General features: G+C 32.3%; 2 protein-coding genes across 3 annotated transcripts; one reads left to right on the forward strand and one right to left on the reverse strand.

The window, feature by feature from the left end:
* The first annotated feature begins 1,681 nt into the window (after positions 1-1,681).
* On the forward strand, positions 1,682-2,716 carry LOC7474614 (histone H1-like). Its single transcript, XM_002319047.4, has 2 exons — positions 1,682-1,850; positions 1,937-2,716. Exons 1-2 carry the CDS (start codon positions 1,788-1,790, stop codon positions 2,483-2,485), a joined length of 612 nt encoding a protein of 203 aa, XP_002319083.3. The 5' UTR covers positions 1,682-1,787; the 3' UTR covers positions 2,486-2,716.
* A 1,816-nt stretch (positions 2,717-4,532) lies between these two features.
* Positions 4,533-9,476, reverse strand: LOC7487681 (protein WVD2-like 2). Of its 2 annotated transcripts, none has more exons than XM_002319610.4 (7): positions 9,316-9,476; positions 7,307-7,736; positions 6,405-6,493; positions 6,163-6,253; positions 5,986-6,057; positions 5,776-5,886; positions 4,533-5,254 (listed from the first exon to the last, which is right to left on the reverse strand). In XM_002319610.4, the coding sequence occupies exons 2-7, from the start codon at positions 7,730-7,732 to the stop codon at positions 4,958-4,960; spliced, it is 1,086 nt and encodes a 361-aa protein (XP_002319646.2). In that variant the 5' UTR covers positions 7,733-7,736; positions 9,316-9,476; the 3' UTR covers positions 4,533-4,957. The 2 variants fall into 2 exon arrangements, with proteins under 2 accessions (XP_002319646.2, XP_052302432.1); XM_052446472.1 differs by lacking the exon at positions 9,316-9,476 and adding an exon at positions 9,213-9,261.
* Between the last annotated feature and the right edge of the window lie 15,489 nt (positions 9,477-24,965).

Genomic DNA, 24,965 nt, shown 5'->3' on the forward strand with positions numbered 1-24,965 from the left:
GATCAAATTTGATATAATCAGCAAATAATATGACATTTTTAAATTTTTCACTATTTTCAGAAAGTGTTTTCCGTTCAAAATAAAAGAAAAACACTTTCTTGAAAACAAAGCCAAATTTTTTTGACTGGAAAATATTTTTTATTAACCGAAAAATATTTTTATTAATCAACTTTTCTAATAACAAACAAAAACTACTTTCTATTGAAGAAACACAGCATTAGTTGGAATTCTAAATTTAGGTTTATGGTTTTTTTTGTAACTATTATACTTCGATTTGGTTAAAAATAAAAATTGGGTATTATACTTCGATTTGGTTAAAATAAAAATTGGGTGCAAGTTATTGGCGGAGGAGCGGCCATGGAGACAACCTTCAAGTTTAATAAGCCATGATTGTGTTGTTCGAATGCTCTTACTGATGTTCACCAAATCATTTTGATTCATTCTTTTCTTCTTCTTCTTCTTCTTCTTCTTCATGGTTCATTTTTCATTCACACATATCTCCCATCTCTTTTTACTTTTACAATATTAAATTAAGAGTTCAAGAAAATATAGCATCTTTTGAATTCAAAATGGACGGATTTGAGAATTTCTTCTTTAGAAAAAAGCAGGGAATCAATGAAGTTTCAATTTCAAACTAGAAACTTAACAAGCACACCACTTAACTTTGCCATCGTCCAGCTTGGATCTTTCTTAGCCCTTTCATTTTGCTGCAACACCATGTTACTACCTGAGACCCATTGAGGCTTTAATGTACGAACGAGCTCCTCCTCTTCGAGGCTTTAAGCCTTCAACAAACTTTCCTCATTTATGTTTCACTTTATTGACCTGAATAGTATTGTTGGCAGCATAAGAAATTATCAAATGTCTAGATATGATCAGACTAGACAAAGTGAGGTATGATCCTTCTGGCATGCAGTTAATCTATAGCTCGGAGAAAGTACGTGCTTTAAACATGGCTACCTTCTTCTTTGGTGCATTTCCAATACCTCACGCCTTCAGTTGCAGAGCGTTTCCTTCTGCATACGCAATTCTGTATGCTAGAGATTTGATTAAATTTTGATCCTTGACAGTCTTGAAACTTGTATAATTATGATTGGAAACAATGAATCAAGGTCTGAATTGAAATTTCAGTAGTTATTTCATGTTCAAGTGTGTTCAACTTGAGTCACTTTTCAATCAGCGTTTGATCAACCATTTCTCATCCAAATCCCATGGTTCTTGAACCAATCCACTCCTCTGCAGCAGCAGAATCACATGATGCGAACAAATCACAGTTTTCTCCAAAACATCTTCCTAAAATGATCTAAAACCTTACAAACTCAAGGAAAACTCTATTTCCGACCACCTCACGATCAAACCCAAAATTCTCCCAATTCACTCAACAAAATAACCTCATTAAACACTCATTAGAAACCTTAATTCCTAATCTACAAGCCCATTAAAATCTCACTAAAATCCATTAACCATACCCCAAGTTACACCCATTTCAAATCACCCCAAAAACACACCCAAAACACCTCATTTCCACCGCCTCCCCCGTCCTTCACTTTCCCAACGACACTCTCGACCGTCAATAACCCGCCTAATCCAACGGCCCAAATTTAAAAATATCTCGATCCTCTTCAACTCCCTTTCTACCAATCACAACCCACCTTCCCTCTCTATATAAACACTTTCCTCTTTCATATCTGAAACAATAAACCGTACCTGTCTCCCTAAAACACCTCGTATCTCTCTAGATCCCACTTGGTCGTTGTCTTCTTCTTCTTCATCATCATTATCCCAAAATGTCTGCAACAACCAAAGCCAAGAAACCCAAATCCCCTCGCGCTTATCCATCTTTCCACGTGGTAATTATTTACTAATCACTGCTTAATTCACTCCTAGTATTTTTGTTTTTGTTTGATTAATTACTTGAATCTCTTCTCTTTTGCAGATGATTAGTGATGCAATTTTGACGTTGAAGGAGAGGACAGGATCGAGCCAGTATGCGATAACGAAGTTTCTAGAAGAAAAGCACAAGAAAAAGCTGCCTGCTAATTTCAGAAAACTTTTATTAGTTCAACTCAAGAAACTTGTTGCTTCTCAGAAGCTTGTCAAAGTCAAGAACTCCTTCAAACTACCTTCGGCTCGGCCTGCTCCTGCTAAGAAACCACAAGCCACTAAGGCCAAAACTGCCAAGTCGAAGCTGAAAAAGATAACAACCACTGCCAAGCCGAAGCCGAGAAAGATAGCGACCCCTGCCAAGCCAAAGCCGAAGCCGAGAAAGATAGCGACCCCTGCCAAGCCAAAGCCGAAGCCAAAAGCCAATGTTGCAGCCAAGCCGAAGGTGAAAACTCCTGTGAAAGCGAAGCCGGCTGCTAAGCCAAAGAAGGCGATTGCAAAACCAACTAAGGTAGCGAGGACAAAGAAGGTTGCATCACCGGGGAAGAAGGCTGTAGCGGTGAAGCTCAAGAGTGTGAAGAGAAAAGCAGCGAAGAAGTGAAGATTTTGATATAGTGTGTGTGTGTTTTTTAGGGCGTGTAGATGGGGGGTAGTGATTGTAAATTTGAAAGAAAAGGGAGGGTGCTAATGGTAGTTAGTTTTACATTAAACAGGAATGTTGCTTTTTCTAGGTTATCTTTCAGCTTGACTAATTAACTATTAGTTTTTGTTTTTGTGCAATTTTGGTGTGTATTTTTTTCTGTTTTATTTATAAGAACTACGTCTTTCTAAAGGTGTTCTTCAATGGCGTCTTGCATATCTTGCGCCCTGTTTAACGGCGTGCTATAGCAAACAGCGATCCGTTTTATTCAGCTGCTTTCCGTGTTTATGAAGCGCACGTTAATGATAACTGATACGCAAAGGAATGTATTTTTTGATTGCTTGGTCACTGAGAAAGGGAAAACGGATGATGGGTTTGGATTTGTGAACTTGACTAGGTCATATATTCTAGAATGGGTTTTGTAATCACTATAAGAACCCCGGAGTAAAGGGGGGAGGGGTCTTCTGCGATGGATTTTTCCTCAGGCTTAGCACAACTGCTGCCGCTGCTAGATGACGTGTGCATTGCTATCTGGGCTAAAATCCTTGCGGTTACAGAGGATGATCAATATCAGAACAAACGATGAACTGATGATATCTTGGAACTAAAACCACTATTAGATTGTTAAACGCAGACAGGTACAGCTTCTGGTGTCTGCTGCCCCTGTCATTACAAATGAGAGAATCAGCTGATTGGGAAGAGAATCATCGACTTGAAGAGTTGCAGTTATGTCCTCACTACAATTGATGATAGAATCATGGATGTCCTTGTCACTGTTGGATTTGCTTAATTGGCATGCCTGAAGAAGGCTCGCTTTTGTTGCCGACTCCAGCCCTGAAAATTGTCCAAACCAAGAGCAAATTCCTCGGGACGAGCTCCACCACTTTGTAAATAATCTGCATCACAAGCCCCGTTTAAGCATTTACTAATTAGTAACATATCCCATCTAGAAACTCTCCAAGCTTTTCAAATTTGATCATCCTAAAATCACAACTTCACTGTGTGAACGCATATAAACATGTGTTGTTTTTTATCTCGGTGCAACCAGGACTATGAACTGTGAATTTCAGACGCGTGATTTGGCATTCCAATATCGTATCGAGATATGCGTGTTTGGTGTACATGGGCAAACAATAAGCAAAGGGGATAATTGTACTGTTGCTTGCGTGATTAGCGAGAGCCATGCCTCTTCAGGCTGCAGATTCTAAATTTGAACCCAGCAGCCAGTCACCACATATACCAGCCCTTCCCTGACATGGAATTCCTGGAGTGTTAGTTGGAGCGCTGCACCACAAAAGAAGAGATTAGAGAGGAGATCAACTAAACCGCCATAAAAGGGACCAACATTCCCTAGCTATTCTGAATTGAGCTCCATTGGTGTCACAAAGTGATAGAAATTCAAACGGGAAGACACATCTGCTTTAGGAATGCCAAATTGAGCGATTTGGCAAATACACTACCAGTACCCCTAGCTCTACAAAGAAAGTTATATTGCCATAGACACTAGTATAAAAGGGCCTTTGAGAGTTTGAAGTGAGTCTTTTGGCAGTCCAGGTGCAGATTCAACACCCTCAAGCATACCTGTCTACCCCTTTTCTACAGAACTTGAATAAGAAGCACTGCTCATTTGGTTATCACAACAATCCATGGCTATTCATTCTAAAAGTTCTCACAAAAAATAAAAAACAAACAAAAAAATTTAAGTTTTTTTCCTTGTTTCAATTCATTTAGGAAACAAGAATGTTACTTTCTTAACCTTTTACAAAGATATAAATCCACCTTTCGTCCTTCCCTGCAGACATTAACGGAGGGGTGTATATTGACACCAGGCAGAAACTAATGCAACCGAAATCGAATCAGTGGAACATTAATATTGGCATGTTACCAGTTTGCAGCAGATTCCAACATTGTATCAGTTCTACATGTAGACTCTTGTTCCGTATTTAACAAAGGTGAATCCAAGAAAAACGATGAATAATCTGGATAGAACAATTAGGTAAGAACTTCATTCAAACATCAAGAACCTGGCACCGTGTACAATTTAATATAGAAGTTACGAAAGAAGTACAGGTTCTACTAGTTAATGTTTCAAAATGAGGAAAACAACTAACAACTGATAAGATCAGAACTAATAACTTGAGTTTCCAAATAACATAGGCAGGAAAACCTCTTGGGTGACGATAAATCAGATGAGAACAACAGATTTGGTCCATATTAGAATCAGTAACTCTTTCGATATATAACATGATATGTACTGATATAACTTACAAAACATATACAATTCAGAGACACAAACCACTTGGAAAAAAAAACAAGAAGAAAAGGTCATCGCAGCTGAAAAGAAGCAGGCTATCTCCTCTCGAAGCATCCAATATGATAACTTAAGAAATTCAAGATGTTTTCCCACTTAAAGAGTTAGTAAGAACCAGCAGTTCATGACTGAACAGAGATGTCTGCATTTGTCGGCTCAGCAGTCTTCTCGGGAACTGCTTCTGCTGTAACACGTTCCTGTTTAGATCGGCCTGTGACTTTGCGAATGCCATTAGCAGTCTGTGAGCTGATCTGAACCTTAGCTTTGGCAGTGCTGGTGGCAGTTGAATCTTTGTGGTTACCGATGCTGTGGCGATGGCGAGCACAATGTTTCCCCACTTCTTCCTGAGATGTTTGAACTGCATCACTGCAGCTTTTTCTCCTGTTTAATTTTGGTGATTGTGGTCGGGTCAATGGTAACTGCAACCAAACAAAATCAAGAATTGAATTGTATTGTAAAAAAAAGGGGGGGCTGAAGGTAGATTTAAATCAATGGCTGACTTATGCAACTGTGAACCACACAGCATTTTAAAATGACAATTGTTTACTCTGGCAGTTCTAAACCATGATGCCTGAGACACCATATCATAATGCTTTTAGACATCAAACTCCCCCCCTTAACTAAATACTAGTTACATGCCACCTTCCCTCCCTTTATACCATCAAGACGGTCTAAACTCTAAAAAAACTGTAGCCTTGAACAAAATCAAAACTCTGTACAGAGAAGAATAGGTTTCTTGCTTGAATGCCATGGATAAAGCATTGGTTCATGGAAATAGGTCAGTTGCCTTCTGAATGAACTAATTAACACCAAAGCATCTGGTATCCTTTATTTGTCCTGATTTATCTATGGGAAGCAATGCATGGATTTTTGCTAGTTTCATTTACATGTTCAAATTCAAGGACTAGCAAAGAACTAAGAATAAGATCTGGCAGAATACCTTCTTGCGTTCAACCTTGGGTGGAGGTGGCTCATAGTAGAAATTAGGTACCGGATTTGCTTTATACGCCATGTTCTTTCTAAGCTGCCTGATGGCTGCTTCTTGCTCTTCCTAAAATGAAGGCAGAGAAGTTCATTGGGTGACTACTTGAAAAGAACCATCGCAATACTTTGCTACATGCACACAAACTGGCATAACAAAAGAGTCTACCTTGGTCCTTTCCTCAGCCTGGCTTCGCTCTTTTTCCAAAGCTCGGTGTTTTTCTTCCAATTTTGAATAATACTAGACAACAAAAACAAAGAAAACAAGATCAATACAAATCTATCAATTGAGAAAAGGTGTTATGGAGAACGTTATACATAATCATTATATAAAAAAAAAAAATACCTCCTTCCGCTTCGCTGCGCGTTCAGCAGACCTAAATGTGGGGGCTGTTCCAACAGTTACAGATTTAACGGTTCGCACAGAAGCAGCAGTACTAAACATAGCTAAGGACTGCCAATTGGTAAAAAAATATATAACCAGAATATAGCTGGATATAATTTATAAAAAAGAATTCAAGCAGTTTTAACTTCAAGGATTAAAGCACAGTTTTAAATACTAAATGTTGCTCAAATCGGACAGGATACGATGAAGCCACAGACCAACTATCTTCTTCATCATGACGCTTTTTGTTATCAGGTTGCAATGGCTTCCTTGCTGTAGAAGGTGAATTTTGCTGAAGGAAATAGCATAATTCCAAAGATCAGGGCAATTGTCAAACAAAAAAAAATGACAAAAATAGTTTTCTAATGTGCGTGCGTGCACGTGTGTTGGGATGTGGTTGGTCAAATAATGCATTCCAGATGCCAAAATGAATTAAATTGCATGGTTTATGGTACCACTCAACTTGAAGGTACAACAAAGTGAATCATATTTACTGTCTGCGTTGAATTGACTCCAAGTTAATCAAGCATGTGAAGGTTTGAAATATATAAAGCTATATCTTACTGAGAAGCCCCTTTGTTAGGTAAAAAACTTAACAGAATTACCCAAGGAGTGGATGAGCCCAAATCGATAAAGTAACAAAGTATGTGCTCACAACCACAACATTATCACAAGGAAGAGTCAGGGATGATGGCATGTGCATTGAAACAAAAACAGAAAATCTCACTATTTTTCTGAGCAATACGTTCCAAATATCTGAAAAGAGCATCCCTTTACCCCCAAAGAAAGATGTTTCCAAACTTTTGAAAAGAGAACCCAAGCTGTGTTCTACTTGGAGAAAACATTACACTGTCACTAGAGATTACTTCAGAAAACAGTAGATTTTCCTTTTCCCTAACCCTGTTGCACAAGGTAAGCATGAAAGTAGCTTATCTAGAAGTCAGGTTTATTACCCAATTCTGCCACATCCACTTATAACAATAAGGTTAGCTTAATCTGACGCAAAATACAATTAAGTTCATCATAGAAGTTATATCAGTTTCACCCAAGTAACAAGAGTATGACAACAGCATCCACCAAATGCAATGTTGAGAGTTTCAATTACCTGTGAATTCTTCATAGTAGCAGGGGACTGAGCATTGTTTGAATTTGTGAAAGTGTTCCTGCCAACACGTTTGTCAGTTGCCAGAGCAAATGGCTGAGGGACAGTTTGACGGACATGAGCATTTCCAACACCACCAGCTTTTAGTGAGGGAGAACTTGAATTTCTATCATCACTTGATTTTTGAGCTTCAGGTTTCTCATCTTTCTCATCAGACACGTCAGCATCAAAATTTGTGCTTTTGACACCTAGCACATCTTGCTTCTCTGATTCTTCAGCAGTTTCTTTCTCCACATATTCCTTTGCTTTGATGACGCCTTCTGAAAGTTTAGGAGCAAAATGTACTCTATCATGAGATACACCATTAAACTTGACAGCAAGACCATTTGGCTTCTTCTCCATGTCTGCACACTTAAGTTCCCGCCCCATCAAACTGCACAAAAAAGATAGTCTTAATATCTTGATGCTTCACGAAGAAGACATATTTTGCTCAAGAAAAATGTACCACTTCTTTATAATAATACGAAAACATTAAATAAAGCAAGAACTATTTGCATGTGATGCCGAAAGGTTTCAAATTCTTTTATTGCTTTGAAATTGCCAAATGTGTAAAACCCAACCAAGACACCTAAACACTTCTATCCATATCATAGTGCAGGAAAAATATCATTGTTTAGACGGAAGAAAAGACGGCATATCTCATTGCGAAAACAGTGCTTATTTAAAGAGTCAAACAGATATGGTGAGAGGAAAAAAACAGCAGAAAGTTCGAGCTGGAAAGGGAAGATCAGCACTAATTTATAACACATCAAAAAAATAAGTAGAAGAGGATTGAGACAACCAGTTTAGAACATGATATAACGTGCAAACATTCTATAATCCAAAAAAATATATGAGAAATATAATTCAAAGATCCCAAAAAATTATGTGAAAAGTGAAATTCCTTGGTAAAGCTAAAAAAACATCAGCAATGTTTATGCATGCCTAGTATGTATCATTTAGTTGTCCTACCAGCTTCATTTTTAGTATCAGATCCCATGCCTTACAGTTCCAAATGTTTCATCAACCACCACATCTACATTAGGCTAACTTATTGTATAACTAATAAAAAAAATTAGTTGTCTTTAAAAAGTAAATAACCTATTCTTTTCACTGTGTTTCCATCAAAATTTTAGAAGGTGATTAGACTGTAAGAAAATTAAAGATCAAACCACAACAAACAGAAGAGTATTTTATCCAGACAGAACCAACTCCACAGATACTTTTGAGAATCAAAAAACAAAAATGAAAAGAGCATGTGTAGAAACAAAAGAAAAAAGTCATTTGAAGAGGAGGGAAACAAAATGCAGAAGGCGAAAAAAAAAAGATTATCAACAATTTTCTTGGTTTAAAAAGGCAAAAGAATTTCTCAAGCTAGCTTAAAAATAAATCTAAATCACAATAAATATGGAAAGACCTTTTTAAAAGAGAAAAAAAATACCACCCAGAATAAAAATACCACCACCACCACCAACTTCATTCGATAAAAAAAGAAATCATCAAGAGCCCAAAATCCCTACAATCCTCCCAAACCAAAGAAACGCATGAAAATACCTCATATAAATGAAAGAAAGAGAATAAAAACAGCAACAAGAAGAACAACAAAAACACCAGCAAAAGACCCGTCTTTTTTACTATCAAAACCAAAACAGAGAGAATCTCATAACTTCAAAACCCCCCATAAAAATGTGAAAGACAAAAAATTGCTAAAATCTCTCCATTCTAAACAACCAATAAAACCCCTTAAAAATCCACTAAAATTGAAAAAGACATCATTTTTCCATCCCCCAAATAGCAGAAATCCAAGAGCAAACCTTTTATGAGAGAGAAAACATAAAGAAACAATGACCGAAAAGATCAAAGAAACAACCTTTTTAGATCAAGCTACATTGTTTTTTTGTTTACAAAAACAAAAACAGATACACATGACACAAACCCGAAATAAACAGCCAGAATGTAATAAGATTTCTTACAACTCAGGTCCGATCTGGGAAGATCTTGAGCTCCCCCTCCTCTCTCTCTCTCCCTCTCCCTTCCTCTCTAAAAATATAAACAAAGCCAAAATGTTTTCTGTGATTTTGCTTTTTTAACAGCTAAGGAAGGTTTTTGTTGTGATAGCTTTTTTTTAATGTTGAAATGTTGGATTTTTATACATGGATAAGTTTTTTTTCCGTTTTAACGACGTTACTTAACGGCATGGTTACATTTTCTGTGATCTTATTTGAAAATGGAAAGAGAGAGATAAATGGATAAAGTGATTTTTTTTTATTATTATTAATGTGGATATTTTATGTGTATCTCAATTAATTTTATAGGTTCTAAAATTAATGATAATGTAAACTTTCAGTGTTTTCCAAACAATATTTTTTAAAAAAAAAAAAATTGACAAAATTTCAATACTCGGGCTAAAATGTCTTTAAATCATGAGTAAAATGATGGTAGTATAAACGACGTTAAATGACGGTTGTATTGCGCCGACGTGGTAGTGGCGACACCTGCGCCAAAAAGTCCAAAGACCGCAGTACGAATCTTATTCAAAGATTTTCGATGTCTTTTTTTTTTTTTGTATTTACTTTTTTCTTTTTTTAATCTATTTCCTCTGTTCAAACATGTTACACTGACCTCAGACTTTTTTCAAGGGCTGTTTGTCGGAGATTCTTCTCCAAGGATAATAATTTGCCCGATTTACCTTTTTACCCTTCTTCATTTTGAGTCTCTTTTTTTTGTTTTTTTTTTTCGTTTTCTTTGACTATTATTATATTTCATCATGCCGAGTGGTACAAGAAGCTTATTTCTTCTCTTGGTTTTTTTAATCAAATCTTGAGACATTCTCCGAGGTTGTAATGATATTTCAAATTAGTTTTTGTATATTTATGAAGTTATTTCTTTATCGATGCATTTAAAATGATTTTTTCAGGGCTTTTTTACAGATTTTGTTTAAATTGAACCCACAATAACATGCGAGAAAAAAACCCAAATGATATTATATTATTAAAAACAATTTCCTTTTGTTTTTGTTTTAAAGTTGAACTCGTATTTTTCATGGCAGTGCATGCACGTACTACAATTACTCTTAATTAACTAGATGCCCTTATTCAAGGGTGCAAGTCGTATAGTTTAATGCTGGTAATTACGATCATGGATTCTTCATTCAGTGTTGGCGGCACCCGTCTATCAATGGAAGAATACATAGTTTTCATGGCAGGTTGCTGGATTCAATTCGAGAAGGTTGGAGGGTGCCTTTGAATGAAGAAGATGGTGCCTTTGAATGTCTCTTGGGGGGTGTTAATTTCTGCTCTTGCTTGACCTAATTCACACAACCCACTTTTTAACCTAATTTGTACTCTTGTTTCAAAAGTATAATGCAGCCTGAAACTGGAAAGCAGAAACATAAAAGGATACGTCAATATAATTTGTTAGAGCATTTACATTCATACTCTTTAATTTTTAGTTAGGTTTTAGCTAAATTACCTAAAATCATACTTGACAAGCTCTCTAAAAAAAACATTATCGCATCCTTGCTATTTTAACGGAGAGTTTTGAATATTGTATTGTTATTTTTTTATGTATATATCGGTTATTTTACGTGTTAGTCTTCTTCAATTTATTATTATATTGGTATTTTTATTTAGAGGTTATTTGTTTTTACAATACAGCCGCATTTCTAAAAAATCTTAAATTTTTTTCTTTAAATTATTCTTTTTACGTGTTTAACAATAAGATAAACACCACCTTATAACGAGTACACTATAATTTTTAAGTTAGTTATTGTAATGTGATGGGGTTTTTTTGTGACACTTTGAATGTTGCAAAGCCAAAGAAAGGCTATAATTAAAATTTTGTTTTTAAATGCACTAAATGGAGGAATTTGTCTACTTATGCTGCAAAGCCAAAGAAAGGCGATTAATTAGCATTGCCAACTTTGATGAATCCCATGGGGCGCTACAAATATTGAATTAAATGTAGTCTATTCAAGTGGTTAATTACTATCTTTAATTAAGAGATGTATCATCTGGTGGTTAATAATATTTATTTCCTCCATTCCAATATTAATAGTAATTTATTCTCTTAATTAAATACTTCATATATATATATATATATATATATAGTCAACGTACGAACTTAGTCTATGAAGAAAATTTAAACTTCATTGACGTAAAAACTTGCCTGAAGATAAATTTGACGGTCGAACTAAACAAAGCTGAAACATTTAACTAGTCCATCTATATATCTAGCATTGAATTTCTCAAAATTTAATTATTCTTCCATTGATATTAAATGGCATTGAAGCATGGCGGTAGCTCTGCTGGCAATAATTAAATGGTAAAAAGACAATTAAAAAGAGAGAATATATATAGTTTGGATCTTATTATTTGTATTTTCCGACCCATTTATAAGTATATTATCAATTAAAAATCTTGAATCGATGGGCTCTCTCTTGAGAGTTATCATTTGCGTTGTTGATAATATTAAAAAAAGAGAGGCATAGAACACAAAATCCACTATCAATGTTAGGTCAAACTATTTTTTTTCAATTTTGATAAAATGCAGGTCAAACTAAGTCGGTCAAGTACTCTCATGGGATTTCAAAAAGAATCTCTGTGAATTGTCTCATAGATTCTAAGAAGACACATCTCCTGATCTTTCTGCCTGGCTGCTGGTAAAAGAGAGAAAATAAAGCCTTCTCTCCTTCCTCAAAGTAATAAAATGCATGCAGCTCGCGCAGAGTTTCGAGCACCAAATTAATACGTAGCTCACGTCTCGCCTTCAAGAGAAGAAGAAAAACATATAAATTAACTTGAAGGCGTATAATTAAGTTTTAAATTTATTTTTTAGAGATTATCAGTTCGAGTCTTATAAATTTTAAGATCACTAAAGGCTTACATGGTCGTTAATTTCAGAACTTGTGAAATTAATCGAGGCGAATGCAAGTTGATCCAAGAACCCATATAAAAAAAAACCCATGAATTAACATATTTTTCTAGCTAGCTTGGCAATTTATAGATATCACGTATATTAACTTTGGCTGGCATAGGAATCGTGACAGTATTTACATTTCTGTCGTACTATAACATATAAAGATAGGGCTGGCTTCTATGCACATGAGCTTCACGTGTAACAGTGTCGTGGCCTCGTAAAGATGCCTGGACGCATCCAGCACTCGATCTGGTAAAAAAAACACTGTAATTTTATATTTGATTATTAAATCAGGCTTAAGATTTGTCCGTTGATTCTACGAACATGGATATATAAAAAAGTCACTTATTGGCAACAATAAGACAAGGTCCGGAAGACCCTTTAATTAATCATAAAAGATGTTGTTTATTTTCTGTTTTAATTATTTTTGAGTTTTAATTATTTTTCCTTTTTAAATCTGGATTAATTTTTCCAGTTATTTTTTTATTAAATTATTGAATTTCATACTTTTCATTAAATATCATAACCTTTTCTACTTTTCATTAAATATTTAGACCTGGAACCAGCAGGTACAGCACCATCAACAATCTTAATTACCAACATGCACCCTAAGATAAAATTGCGACTTGTAATAAATTCATGGTGTTGAATATTAAAAACAATTTAAAATTATAAAAAACAATTTAAAATAAAAATACTTTTAAAATATTTAGACCTCAAACCAACACCATCAATAATCTTAACTACCAACATGCACCCCAGGGTAAAATAGCGACTTGAAATAAATTCAGAATGGTGTTGTATTTTAAAAAAAAAAATTATAAAAAATAATTTAAAATATTTAGACCTCCAACCAGCACCATTAACAATCTTAACTACCAACATGCACCCCAGGATAAAATTGCGACTTCTAATAAATTATGTATAGTAAAATCATAAAAAATAATTTAAAACAAAAACAATTTTAAAAATTTTAAAAACGTTTTTTTAACATAAAAACAAGAACATATGTACAGTTTGCGAACACGATGCAAATTGCATTTCATAAAAATTTTAAATTTTTTTTGCCACAAATTATTATTATTTTTATATGTTTTGGATCGTTTTGATGCGGTTATCTCAAAAATTATTTTTAAAAAATAAAAAAATATCATTTTAATGCAAAAAACACTTTAAAAAACAACCGCAGCCACAAAAATTATTTTAAAAATTTTAAAAATATTATTTTAATGCATTTCAACATAAAAAAACTTTAAAAAACAACCGGAACACACTTATAAATAAACACTTAATCTCGAGTTTTTTTTTTTTTTCATAGCAGGATAACCTTGGTTAAATTTTCCCATCACTTCAATCATCACACAAAGAAAATTGGATTGAGATTAAATAAATGTAAAGTAATACAAACCATAAATCGTGTTTACTTGTGTGGCAGACAACTTGCCCATTCTATTCAAGGCATTGTTTAGAAGTTTCTTGACTAGCTCGTGGTTTGATTGGAAATATTCCGTAACCAAATTAAACTGCCATTTGAAATGGATTGAACTTTTGCCCTACTCTTTTTGAATATTCCCACCTTCCATGCTTCAAAAAGTCAAAAAGATTCAACCACGGTGCCTCTCTTTCTTTGGAAAAATTTCCCTCCGACCTTATAATATACTTTTTCTCGTATGTCTTATCCTAGGAATAACATTGTCTTGCCCGTATATAAAAAGTAATTTTTTAAAAAAAATATCCACCGGTCAGTTATGGCAATGTTTACCATAACTATTTAACTATATTTTTTATTTTTAAAAAAAAATTAAATTGATTTTTTTAATATATTGATGTTAAAAATAAAAAAAATATTATTTTAATATATTTTTAAATAAAAAATACATTGAAAAATAACTTTTATCATCTTTGGAGGAGGTCGATATTTTGTTTAAAATGGTAAATAGCTAGTTGATAAATGTTAAATAACCATCTCAACCCAATAGCTTAAGCTGTTAGGTGAGGTTTTAGGATATGATTTATATTATTCTCTAACACACCCCCTCAAATAAAGGATCTTTGAGCTTGAAACTTGCACAAGCACACAATACCATGTGCTTAATTTTTATCAAATAAATGAGGATGGTGAGATTTGAACTCGTGATTGCTTGGTCATCAAGGCTATGATACAATGTTAAAGAACAATCTTAACGCAATAGCTTAAACAGTTAATTGATGTTTTAAAATGTGATTTATATTATTCTCTAACAATTAAAAAATTAAAAAGAACCGACTAAAAAAATTAAACCTCAACTGATTTGAGTACCTTTCAGGAGAAGAGAGTTGGGTGCTTTTTTTGAAATTTGTAAGCATCTCCTTAAAGAGGATATATGGTCCCGTTTTCCTTTCATCTTCACAGATTGGGGACCAAATTATGTCTATCACTCCTTCCTCACGGCCTGCCAATGGCAAGGTATGTTCATGGCACGGACGTGTAAGGAGCGATTGGCGGCAAAAAAATTTGATTAGGAAAAGAGAAGGCTGTTTAATGTACGTGTAGGTCCATGCCCCCCTTTATGCCTCATTCTTGTGCCCTTCCTTCAAGGAAGAGGTGAGAGTGGGTCTCATGGAGTTAGCCACTTGGTGTTGACCAAATTCAAACGAGGTTCAATAATATATGAATATAAATAATCTTGGTGCTATTTATGCAAATTATGATTTCGAATAAGTGGGAGGGATTAATGGTATATTTACATTTCAATGAGAAATAATTTAATTAATCCATTAAAAATTGGTGACACTTCACCCCCACATATTTTCAACATTAAATTAATTATATGAATTAAAGTTTGATTTTATTTTTATATATATAAAAAAAAACACACAAACCATACAAATAGGTTGACTATTTACACATGAATAAGGTTGTTTGATTAAAGATTTAGAGAATCAAATTAAGCGAAACCTCTAGTTGATTTCATCGTTTGATATTGTATTTTAAATGACAATTAAGTAAAATTTTAAAAAATATTTTTACTTAAAATTAATTTTTTAATATTTTTTTGATCATTTTGATGTATTATCAATAAGATTTTAAAAAATTAATAAAAAATATTATTTTAATATATCTTAAAATAAAAAATATTTTAAAAAACAATTATTATTATTATTATTATTATAATTTCAAATACCATAATCGTCTTCAAAGTTGAACACATTGGTTTTCCAAATTTTTGTTTGCTTAAGGTAAATCACACACGGAAACGAAAATCTCGACACCATAACATCTTGGAGGTCGAAAGATGGTGGGAATCCATGGCCGGCTTAGGAATCGAGTCAAGGTGTGACGCGAACCTAACCCACCAATTGACATCTGTGGTGCACTGTTTTTTAGCTAAATTAATCAAAGACTTTGCTTAATTAATCTCTCACGCACACAAACAGCACTATTGACTTTTGTTGGCTTAAAGATAGTAATTACTAACTAGGATGAGATTATTGACTTTTAAGTGTTTAATTAATGGCTACAGTCAAAAGTGACCTCTCAATTAGCTGTCCAAGCCAATCACAAGACTTAAAGAAAGATAAGAACAAGATTAATCTTTTTCATATTATAGTTTTTAAACATTCACTCGTGTTTTTTCGATATATTATTTAAAAATATTAAGAGGTTGTTTAATGTTTTTTAAAATAATTTTTTGTTTAAAAATATATTAAAATAATATTTTTAAAAATTTATTTTAGATATTAGCACATCAAATCAAAACGATATATATAAAAATAATTTTGAATAAAAAAATTTAAATTAAATAAAAAAAAAACAGTTTTAGATAGAGTAAGGGAGCGTTTGGCTCTGCTGTTCAACCTGCTTTTCGGCGAATTTCAAAATTTTTTTTTTTTTTTTTTTTGCTAAAATTGAGTGCGGTTTGTATCTTTTGGATCGTTTTGATGTGCTGATATCAAAAATGATTTTTAAAAAATAAAAAAAATCATTGGCATGTATTTCGGCACGAAAAGCTATTTGAAAAGCAACTACTACCACATTCCCAAACACCCTCTTAATCAACGGCAGTCCCTTCCAAGGAGTCTAATCTCAACCACACATGTTTCTTGGTAGCTAGCCGTAAGCTGACTCGGTTATTGCTTGCGTGATGAAGAAGGTGGGACTAATGAATGAACTGTACGTCATGAAAATGGCCACCCACTTCGGGTCGTTGGCTGATCCTGCGAGGTTAGGGTCCCCTTTATGAATATAATATGTACACTTTTGTTTTTGGGTAATTACTACGTTGAAAATTACAACAGTTGATTTATTATAATATATAGTTTTTGAACTAGTTTTTTTTTCTTTAAAAAAAAAAACTCTAAAGGATTGGTCCGGTAATTCAAGAGATATGTTTCTTTTCTAGAGTTTTGAATCCAAACCTTGAGATAAACACTCGTAAGAGTTTTTTTTAAATAGATCACATCAGAGTGAGCGGTGTGATATTAAAAAAAATCAAAAGAACATCATCATGAGAAAATAAATTTGATTTTAAAAATTATTTTAAATTTTTTAAAAAATAATAAAAATATAAAGATTAAATTTAATATATAACAGAAACTAAAAGAGGATGAAATTAAAAAAAAATTTAATTTTATAAAAAATTTCAAATAAAATATATAATAATCAAAATAATGTATTACTCTCGATAATAAGTTAATAAATTTTGTTTGAGAAAAACAATATGATCATTACACTGTTCAAATTCATAGCCCCGATGATTCATTAATCCTTTTGGTTTTTTTTTCTTTTTAATAGCAAAACGATATGTTTTTTATTGTAATAGCAGTTACGATTCAAAGTATTTTTTATTTAAAAATATATAAAACATAAAATAATATTATCAACACATTAAAACGATTTTAACACATCAAAACAATCTGTCTTCGTATGGGTTTTTCTTTACGAGTTCGAACTTGCGAAATCAACATGACCAAGCATTGCCTCAAAAGACTTCAGTAAACCTATTCAATTGCTTGGTAGCATTATCTCAAGAACTTAAAGTGCGAATTATACAGCAAGACATTTTCCTCTCCGTCGTTCAAAATTGAAAAAACTACACGAAGGTGACTGTCCTCGATCCCACCTAGAACTTGATGTTGGGCCATCTCTGCAATGTACAAGAAGGGAGCATCTCTCTCTATAAATCCATGGCTGATATTGTCTCTAGTGAAGACCAAGATTGGGATAAGCACAAGATGAGTGCACACAAAGACTACGTTCCTAATGGAATAATTTAAGTGCGAGGCTTCGATCAACTTTGTTTTTCATAATTGACAAGCATGACAAGCATCTTAATTACTTTTTTTCTACTTGGCGTTCATGGACGAAAAAGATCAGGTAATTAAGGCTCCCAAATTATGGTATTAGTTAATTAATTTTGGATTTTAATTACTTTTTTTCTACTTGGCTTGAGGTTAATATTTTGGTTAGGTCGGTTTCTTACCTCTGCGGAAACAGTTGGTGTGTTGTCGTATTTTTCATCATATTATTGTCTTTAATGGATATTAATTAATATTGGATAGAGGATAAGCATAAGATGAGTCAAGATCAGGCACACAAAGAACACCTCATGGAATAATTTCATCGTGAGGCTTCTATCAACTTTGTTTTTCACAATTTATAAAGGGATAAGTATCTCTTTCCGACGTGATACATCTTACGAATATATTTATAAACTAGACAAATAACACAAGATTCATAAATTTTTTTTTTTACACATATCAAATATGGAGTTTGATTAAGATTTATGATCATTGGTTTTAGTTTAAATTTTATCAAATTACTCTACATGTCTAGTTTCATAAAAGGTTTGCTTGCTATAACAAGTTGAGTTGTAAAAGATTTTTAGAGGGTGTTTGGAAGTGTAGGCTCGGTTGCTTTTCAAAGTGTTTTTTATTTCAAAACATATTAAAATAATATATTTAAAAAAAAAATTATTTTTAACATCAGTACATCAAAATAATATGAAAACATCAAAAATATATTAATTTAAAACAAAAAATAAAAAAATAATTGTGTTCATAAAAAGTTTATATACATGGCTCGTGTGAACCGAGAAATACATAAAATGATATGCTAAGATATGATTGGATAGACTGGGTTGATATCAGTATCACATTGAAAATTTTGGCCACCTTAGACTATACCAAGGGGCTGGAAAAATTCCAACCATTTGGGCTTCCCAAATAGCTGGAATTTTTTTATTTTTTTATTTTTGGGTATTATCATTAATATTAATTAACAAAACATTAAATGATATGACTTAATCACTGTAGTCACGTTCAGGAAATACTATTTACTAAAATAATATTTTGTTTTTCCATTTTTTTTTTCATCAACGGCCAACACATGGAAATATAGTTAAGACTCGATACAAAATTTGAAGTGTTTGGAAACACGGTACAAATCATATTCCCTCAAGTTTCAAAAATTTTTATTTTTTATTTTACTTTAAATTAATATTTTTTTAGTGTTTTAGATTGTTTTGATATGCTTAAATTAAAAATAATTTTCAAAAAATAAAAAAAAAATATTATTTTGATGCATTTTCAAATGAAAAACACTTTCAAAAGCAACCGCAACCAAATTTTCAAATACCCTCTTAAGTTGGAGGTTAGCCACGTTAACCCGAATTAACTAATTTTTTAAAAATTTATCTTTTAAATTAAAATAATATCATTTTTATGTTTTTTTCAAAAAAACAAAAACATCCTAAACAACTTAGAAGTTGAAGTTTTCAAACTTGGAGGGTCGGTCTCAATTTATGCCTACCAAAAGAGGCTAAATCAAGATCTCGTTCCGGCTCTACTACCGGGGGATGGGATCCAATTCCGAGATCAATACGACAATGAAACTCTTGAAGCAATGATCTTATCCAGAGCTATGCAGGGAAGCTACTGCCATCCTCTGTTTTTGGCACGTTGGGCTCTATTTCAGACGTTTCCCATGTCATTGGATTCCTCATTGGCCACCAAGTTGCATGTCATATCCACGCAGTTAGGCAGGTCTTGTCTGGGTTTTCCTCTGTTTTCATAGGATTTTTGTTATTTTTACCATATTGGCTTCTGTTCTTACCGACCAAGCCTCTGTAGAACTATTCCAGCATTTTATTTTTTTTTGGTGTTGAAACGTGGTATATTCTGTGTTTTTAAAATTTTTAATTTTTTTAATTTAAAGTTAATTTTTTTAATATTTTAAAATCGTTTTGATAAGTTAATATAAAAAATAATTTTAAAAAATATTATTTTAATATAATTCTGAATAAAAAACATTTTAAAAAACTAGGACTCTCAAACACACCATAATTTCCTGGCCTCTATTTCTTCCAACCCTACCATTTGTTGTGGCTGGATTCAAGTCACACTAATGGCTCATGGCATGGTTTTTTCAACATATTAGACTATTTGTGCCGTGTGCTAGTCCAATCTATCATATTTCAAAGAAACTTGTTATTCAATTTGAACTTTCTTCTTCATCACTATTAATTCCTTTTATGAGTATCTGATAATGAGTAATTTTTGAAGTGTTTTTTATTGAAAATATATTAAAATAATATTTTTTTATTTTTTAAAATTATTTTTTATATCAGCACATTAAAATAATTTGAAGAAAAAATTAAAAAATATTTTTTAAAAAAATACTTTTAAAATACAAAAATAAATCGATCAAAATACATAATATAAAGTTTTTGAATTCCTCATATGACCAGTATAATTCAAGAAAAAAAAATGATAAATACAATGCGAATGTCACAGCATGGTATAGTTTACTATAGCTAATAGCGACCAAGACCAGAAAAATAGTTAATTAAATCCTCAATTTCGACGCTTCAAGGTGTTCTCATATTATACTGCTTGGGAAAGCGGTTTCAAACCGTGTTCCATAAAAATTTAATTTTTTAAAAAATTAATTTTTTTAATGTTTTGAATAATTTTGATGCGTTGATCTCAAAAATAATTTTTAAAAAATAAAAAAATATCATTTTGATACATTTCAGCATAAAAATACTTTAAAAAGCAATCACAACCACACTCTTAAACAAATACATAATATAGCAGTTTACTATAGCTAATAGGACCAACACTAGAAAGATAGTTAATTAAATCCTCAATTTCGACGCTTCAAGGTGTTCTCATTTATATATCATATCAGATCTGTTTCATTTTCTAACTTCAATTCTGTCATATTCATGATGAAATTTAATAAATTTAAAAATAATTACTTCTAGTTTCATGTATATCCTCTTGCCTTGTACCATAGGTTATATAAAAAAAAACCTTTAGGTTTAAGAGTCAAGGATCTTGTACCATAGGTTATAAAATTCCCCAATCAATCCCAAACTATCATGTCCAGGGAATTGGTCGTAGCGGATATAAAAAGTTCAAGTTTAAGAAAAAAATTTAGATCCATTTTTATTTTAAGTCAACTCGCTTAATCATCAAATGAGATCAAAACACATACCCAAATTAAGCCCAATTAATGTTACTTTGGAATTTTTATTATTTTTCTAGTTAGTTTTTAATTTATTTTATAATTTTCCTTGTTATTTTAGATTTTCTTCCTTTATTTGAAACTTATTTAAATAGTTTATTAATTATTTTCATAACCGTTTTCAATTTAATATTCTTTGTTAACTTTTTCCTAGTCATGTAAAGTGTTGTAAATTTATAAAATTCAAAATATTTTATGTAATTTTTAAAATAATAAGGATAAATTATAAAATAAAATAAAATAAATCATATAATACGTAGAGTGATTTTTCCGTCATTAAAACATATTTTTCTCTTTGTAGCTATTAGGACAAAAGAAATCCTATTTTTTTTACTCGAGGCTGCGTTCCTAACCTATCATGCCTACGGAATTGTTTCTTTTTGTTGTTTTATGGGCTAGGTTTGGAACACCAAAGGATCCATCGTTGAGTCTCTTGTTCTGGTGTTTCTTTTTGTTTATTAATGAATATCGGCTTATAAAAAAATAAAAAAAAAATCCCAAACTACATATATATTAATAATGAAATAGCTTGTTTACATCATGGCCTTTTGTTTATTATTGAATATCGGCTTATAAAAAAATAAATATATCCCAAACTATATATATAATGAAATAGCTTGTTTACATCATGGCCTAAAGCATATCAAAATCACTCTTGTTAGGACTTTGAAATCGATACATTCATGCTTAACTTGCTCGTACCTCGACTAATCTCACAAGTCCTGAAGTTAACGATTATGTAAGTCTTCAGTAACCTGAAGTTTGCGGAACTCGAACTAGTGATTTATAGAAAACAAATCTAAAACCTAATAAGTTAAGCGACCAGTTGAGCCACACTTTTTTATTATTAAAATAGATTAAGCAAGAGAGAGATTAATCAATCCTTTTTAAGTGTGAAAGCATTAAAACCAATTCCTAGAAGACAAAAACTAGCTGTTCATTTAAAAGCTTTTACAATATTATGAGAATTTTTAAAGGATGTATGGGAGTATGAAAACGGTTGTTTTTTGATTTTAAAAAATTAAAATAATATTATTTTATATCAGTACATTAAAACTATTTAAAAATACTAAAAATAATTTAAAATAAACAATTTAAATTTTAATAAAAAATAAATTGAAAATCACTCCGACAGCATTGTCCCCTCAGCTTTTGCTGGGTGAATATGTTAAACCAAGACTAAATGGGAGGAAGACAATGACCATTCATGAGATACGACTGTCCCCATTTTTATTATAGTCAAATGGCACCCTCGTGCACCGACAATTTATTTCACGTGTGATGATCATCCATGGAATTATCGAATTTGTTCACAAAAAGGGACCTTCTCTTGCTCACCAGATCCTTCTCTGTGGCTCGATTGGGACGATGAACTCGATCTGCAATTTTTTAATCACAAATCCATGTGTGGGGCTTCAAGAACATATGCAATTGAAGAATTACAACTATTGTAGCACAAAGTGATAAATCTTGAGCCCCAAAGTGATAACAAACTGGGCTTAATCAAGGCCTAGCCTGGCCCAATTTGAAAATCAATATGTTATAACGAATTTGGTCCAATCTCAATCTTTTTGTTTTTGTTTTTTTTGACAAATATAAGGAAAATGGTTTTGAAGGATCCAAATCCAAAATCCAATTTGATAGAGTACACATATCGTCATAGCTTATATTAATTAGCTAGAATTAGCCAGGGATGCATAGTTATGGTTTTTAATAGTAATATTATCTTAAGAACCTAAAAGATGATGTTTACGTTTTCTAAAACAAATTGGAAAAATATTAACTTATAAATTGCAATGAGAGTTTTATGAATTAGCCGGACTCTACGGTCCAATCCCAACTAACTCCAATGACTCATAAAAGTCAATTTTAACCCCAATATGTGATTTATTCATTTATAGTGTCGTACGCGTGTGGTGTTGCGATGATCTTCTTCTTGTACCAGTTTTTTAGTGTGGAAAAAATAATGAATTTTTATCCTTTTATGGTTTAAACATTTAGAGTCACCACCTATTATTTTATTGGAAAATAATCCTTCAAAAATCTAAAAATTAAACTAATGTGTGTTTGGCAAAACACAAAAAAGAAAAAAAAAAAAGTAGGGTTGTGATAAATGTTGCCTATTTTAATCAAGATATCAACTCAAAACTTACCATTTTTTCATAATTCATCAACTCAATATCAAACAACACCAAAAATCAATCCAAGTCTTGTTAATTTCACGAACTACATTCAAATCTCATGCTAATTCAAACAAATCAAAATACATCCAAGCATAATTAATGAATCAAGATTTAATGCTCAATTAGAAATCACATCTCTAAGATAAACTCACAATTCATCACAAGATTATCAAATCATCTCAAATAAAAACACACAACAATCCAAATCAACAATGTCCAATCAATCCAAAAATTATGCACACAACAATGAGCATTTTGTCTCAAATTTCATAACATTTTAATAATTTCTCAAAAAGCAATTTGAGATTACGGATTAACCTTCCAAGGTGATTGGCATGCCCAATATATATTGAAATCAAGTTGAAAGGGCTGTTGGAAATGTAGTAAAGAGGTTGAAAAGTTCTCTAGAACAATGGTGGCTCGTGTATCATGCCATGTCATCACTGTTGGAAGAAGGTGACCTAGTGGGTCCGAAGCTCCTCTATATCCTTTTCACTTATGGACCAGTAATGCTCCTTCACGCTCTCCAATAAAAAAGATCAAGACACTTTAAGTTTTGACTTTCTTTTTTTTCCTCCTCTGCTCAACTCTTTTTATTAATTATTGGCTAGTTATTGTTGTTGTTGTCGTCGTCACTACTGCTGGTTGCTCAGTATGGTAGTTGGATTTGGTAGTGAGTTAGAGGGTGACTTGTGTTTATGTGTGGATGAAAGATTGTAGTCTTTGTTTTATGGATGGAAGAGCTGCAAGTTTTGATCAGAAACGAAGTGAAGGAATGTGGTTCACGGTGGCTATTGATTCTTGGGTCACCGTAAGGCAAGATGGTTGATTTTTGATGGGTCAGGCGAGAAGAGACAACATTATCATTTTAGTGGAAGAATATAGAAGGTCATAGGGAGGTGGACAAATACCTGGAAGATGAAGAGTAACCCAGAACAAAAAGAGTCACCGGTAGGAAGAAGAGGTGTTGCTGGAAACTATTCCGACAACTATGAAGAAAAAAGGAGATGTCAATGGCCTTTTTTTGGTTTTTTAAATGCAAGGGATGAAGATTTTTAGGTTTTTTTTTTTATGTATCTATGCTAAGTGTGAGTTGAGAAAGAAAAGACGAGTGGTTTTTGTGTATGTTTCTTATGTATGGAGGCTATCGTGATGATGGATGAAGGATTGTCTATTTTTGGTAAAATTGGTGGCTATATTGTAAAAGAAAGGTGTATGGTGTTTTTTTATGTGTGAGACAAAGACAATTTTCTATTTTTTCTAGTATATTTTTTAGTGAATCCTCTCTGGGTTATTTTTTTCTGGATAATGCCCCCCTGTCCTAGATTTTTTTATTATTTATAGGCAATGTAATTTTGTCTCTTCCTTCTAATTCCTCAGTTTTCAAGCAACTAAAATTCATTTTGATCCTTTATTTTCTTGATTTGTGCCTCTGGTCCTTTTTTCTTCTTAATTTTTCTCATTACTTCTTTTGGTATTTTAATTTTTTGAAAAAGACAATGTTAATATCAACTTAATGAGAAAATATAATCAAAGATTTTGAAATGAACGTGTAAATAGCTGAAATAAATAATTTTTTGAGTTTCGTATTCTTTTGATAAGACGTTGAAATTGACAAAATTGACGCAAATACATCAAAAATATATATTTTTTATTTTTTCACTATTTTTTTTTTGAAAAAATATTTTGAAAGTGTAAAAAATTGGGTTATGATATATAGCACAATTTATAATTTATTTGTTCAATTTTGACTGATGATGAACATATATTTATTTGCATGTTGTTTTGAATTAATATGTGAACCCAATCAAAGAAAACAATTCAAACCCAAGTCTCTCTTGATTATTGTTTCAAATCTCATAACCTAAAAAGTGAGGATTAGGTTATTGTCAAGTATAAATCTCAAATCACTACTCTAGAAAAATTTACCTCTAATAAATAAAAGCATTTAGTTTAAGAGAAATATTAACATGTAGGTACAATATATATATTTTTATTATAAAATTAAATAACA

This window comes from Populus trichocarpa, chromosome 13 (genome assembly GCF_000002775.5).
Source record: "Populus trichocarpa isolate Nisqually-1 chromosome 13, P.trichocarpa_v4.1, whole genome shotgun sequence".
NCBI lineage: Eukaryota > Viridiplantae > Streptophyta > Magnoliopsida > Malpighiales > Salicaceae > Populus > Populus trichocarpa.

What these genes read in the sequence shown, in the direction of transcription:
- LOC7474614 (XM_002319047.4), top strand. Translation starts at nt 1,788, where the DNA reads ATGTCTGCAACAACCAAAGCCAAGAAACCCAAATCCCCTCGCGCTTAT. An exon ending in CTTATCCATCTTTCCACGTG is followed by an intron (nt 1,851 to 1,936) that starts GTAATTATTTAC and finishes TCTCTTTTGCAG; the next exon opens with ATGATTAGTGATGCAATTTT.
- LOC7487681 (XM_002319610.4), bottom strand. Translation starts at nt 7,732, where the DNA reads ATGGGGCGGGAACTTAAGTGTGCAGACATGGAGAAGAAGCCAAATGGT. An exon ending in GCGCAGCGAAGCGGAAGGAG is followed by an intron (nt 6,058 to 6,162) that starts GTATTTTTTTTT and finishes TTTGTTGTCTAG; the next exon opens with TATTATTCAAAATTGGAAGA. An exon ending in AGGCTGAGGAAAGGACCAAG is followed by an intron (nt 5,887 to 5,985) that starts GTAGACTCTTTT and finishes CCTTCATTTTAG; the next exon opens with GAAGAGCAAGAAGCAGCCAT.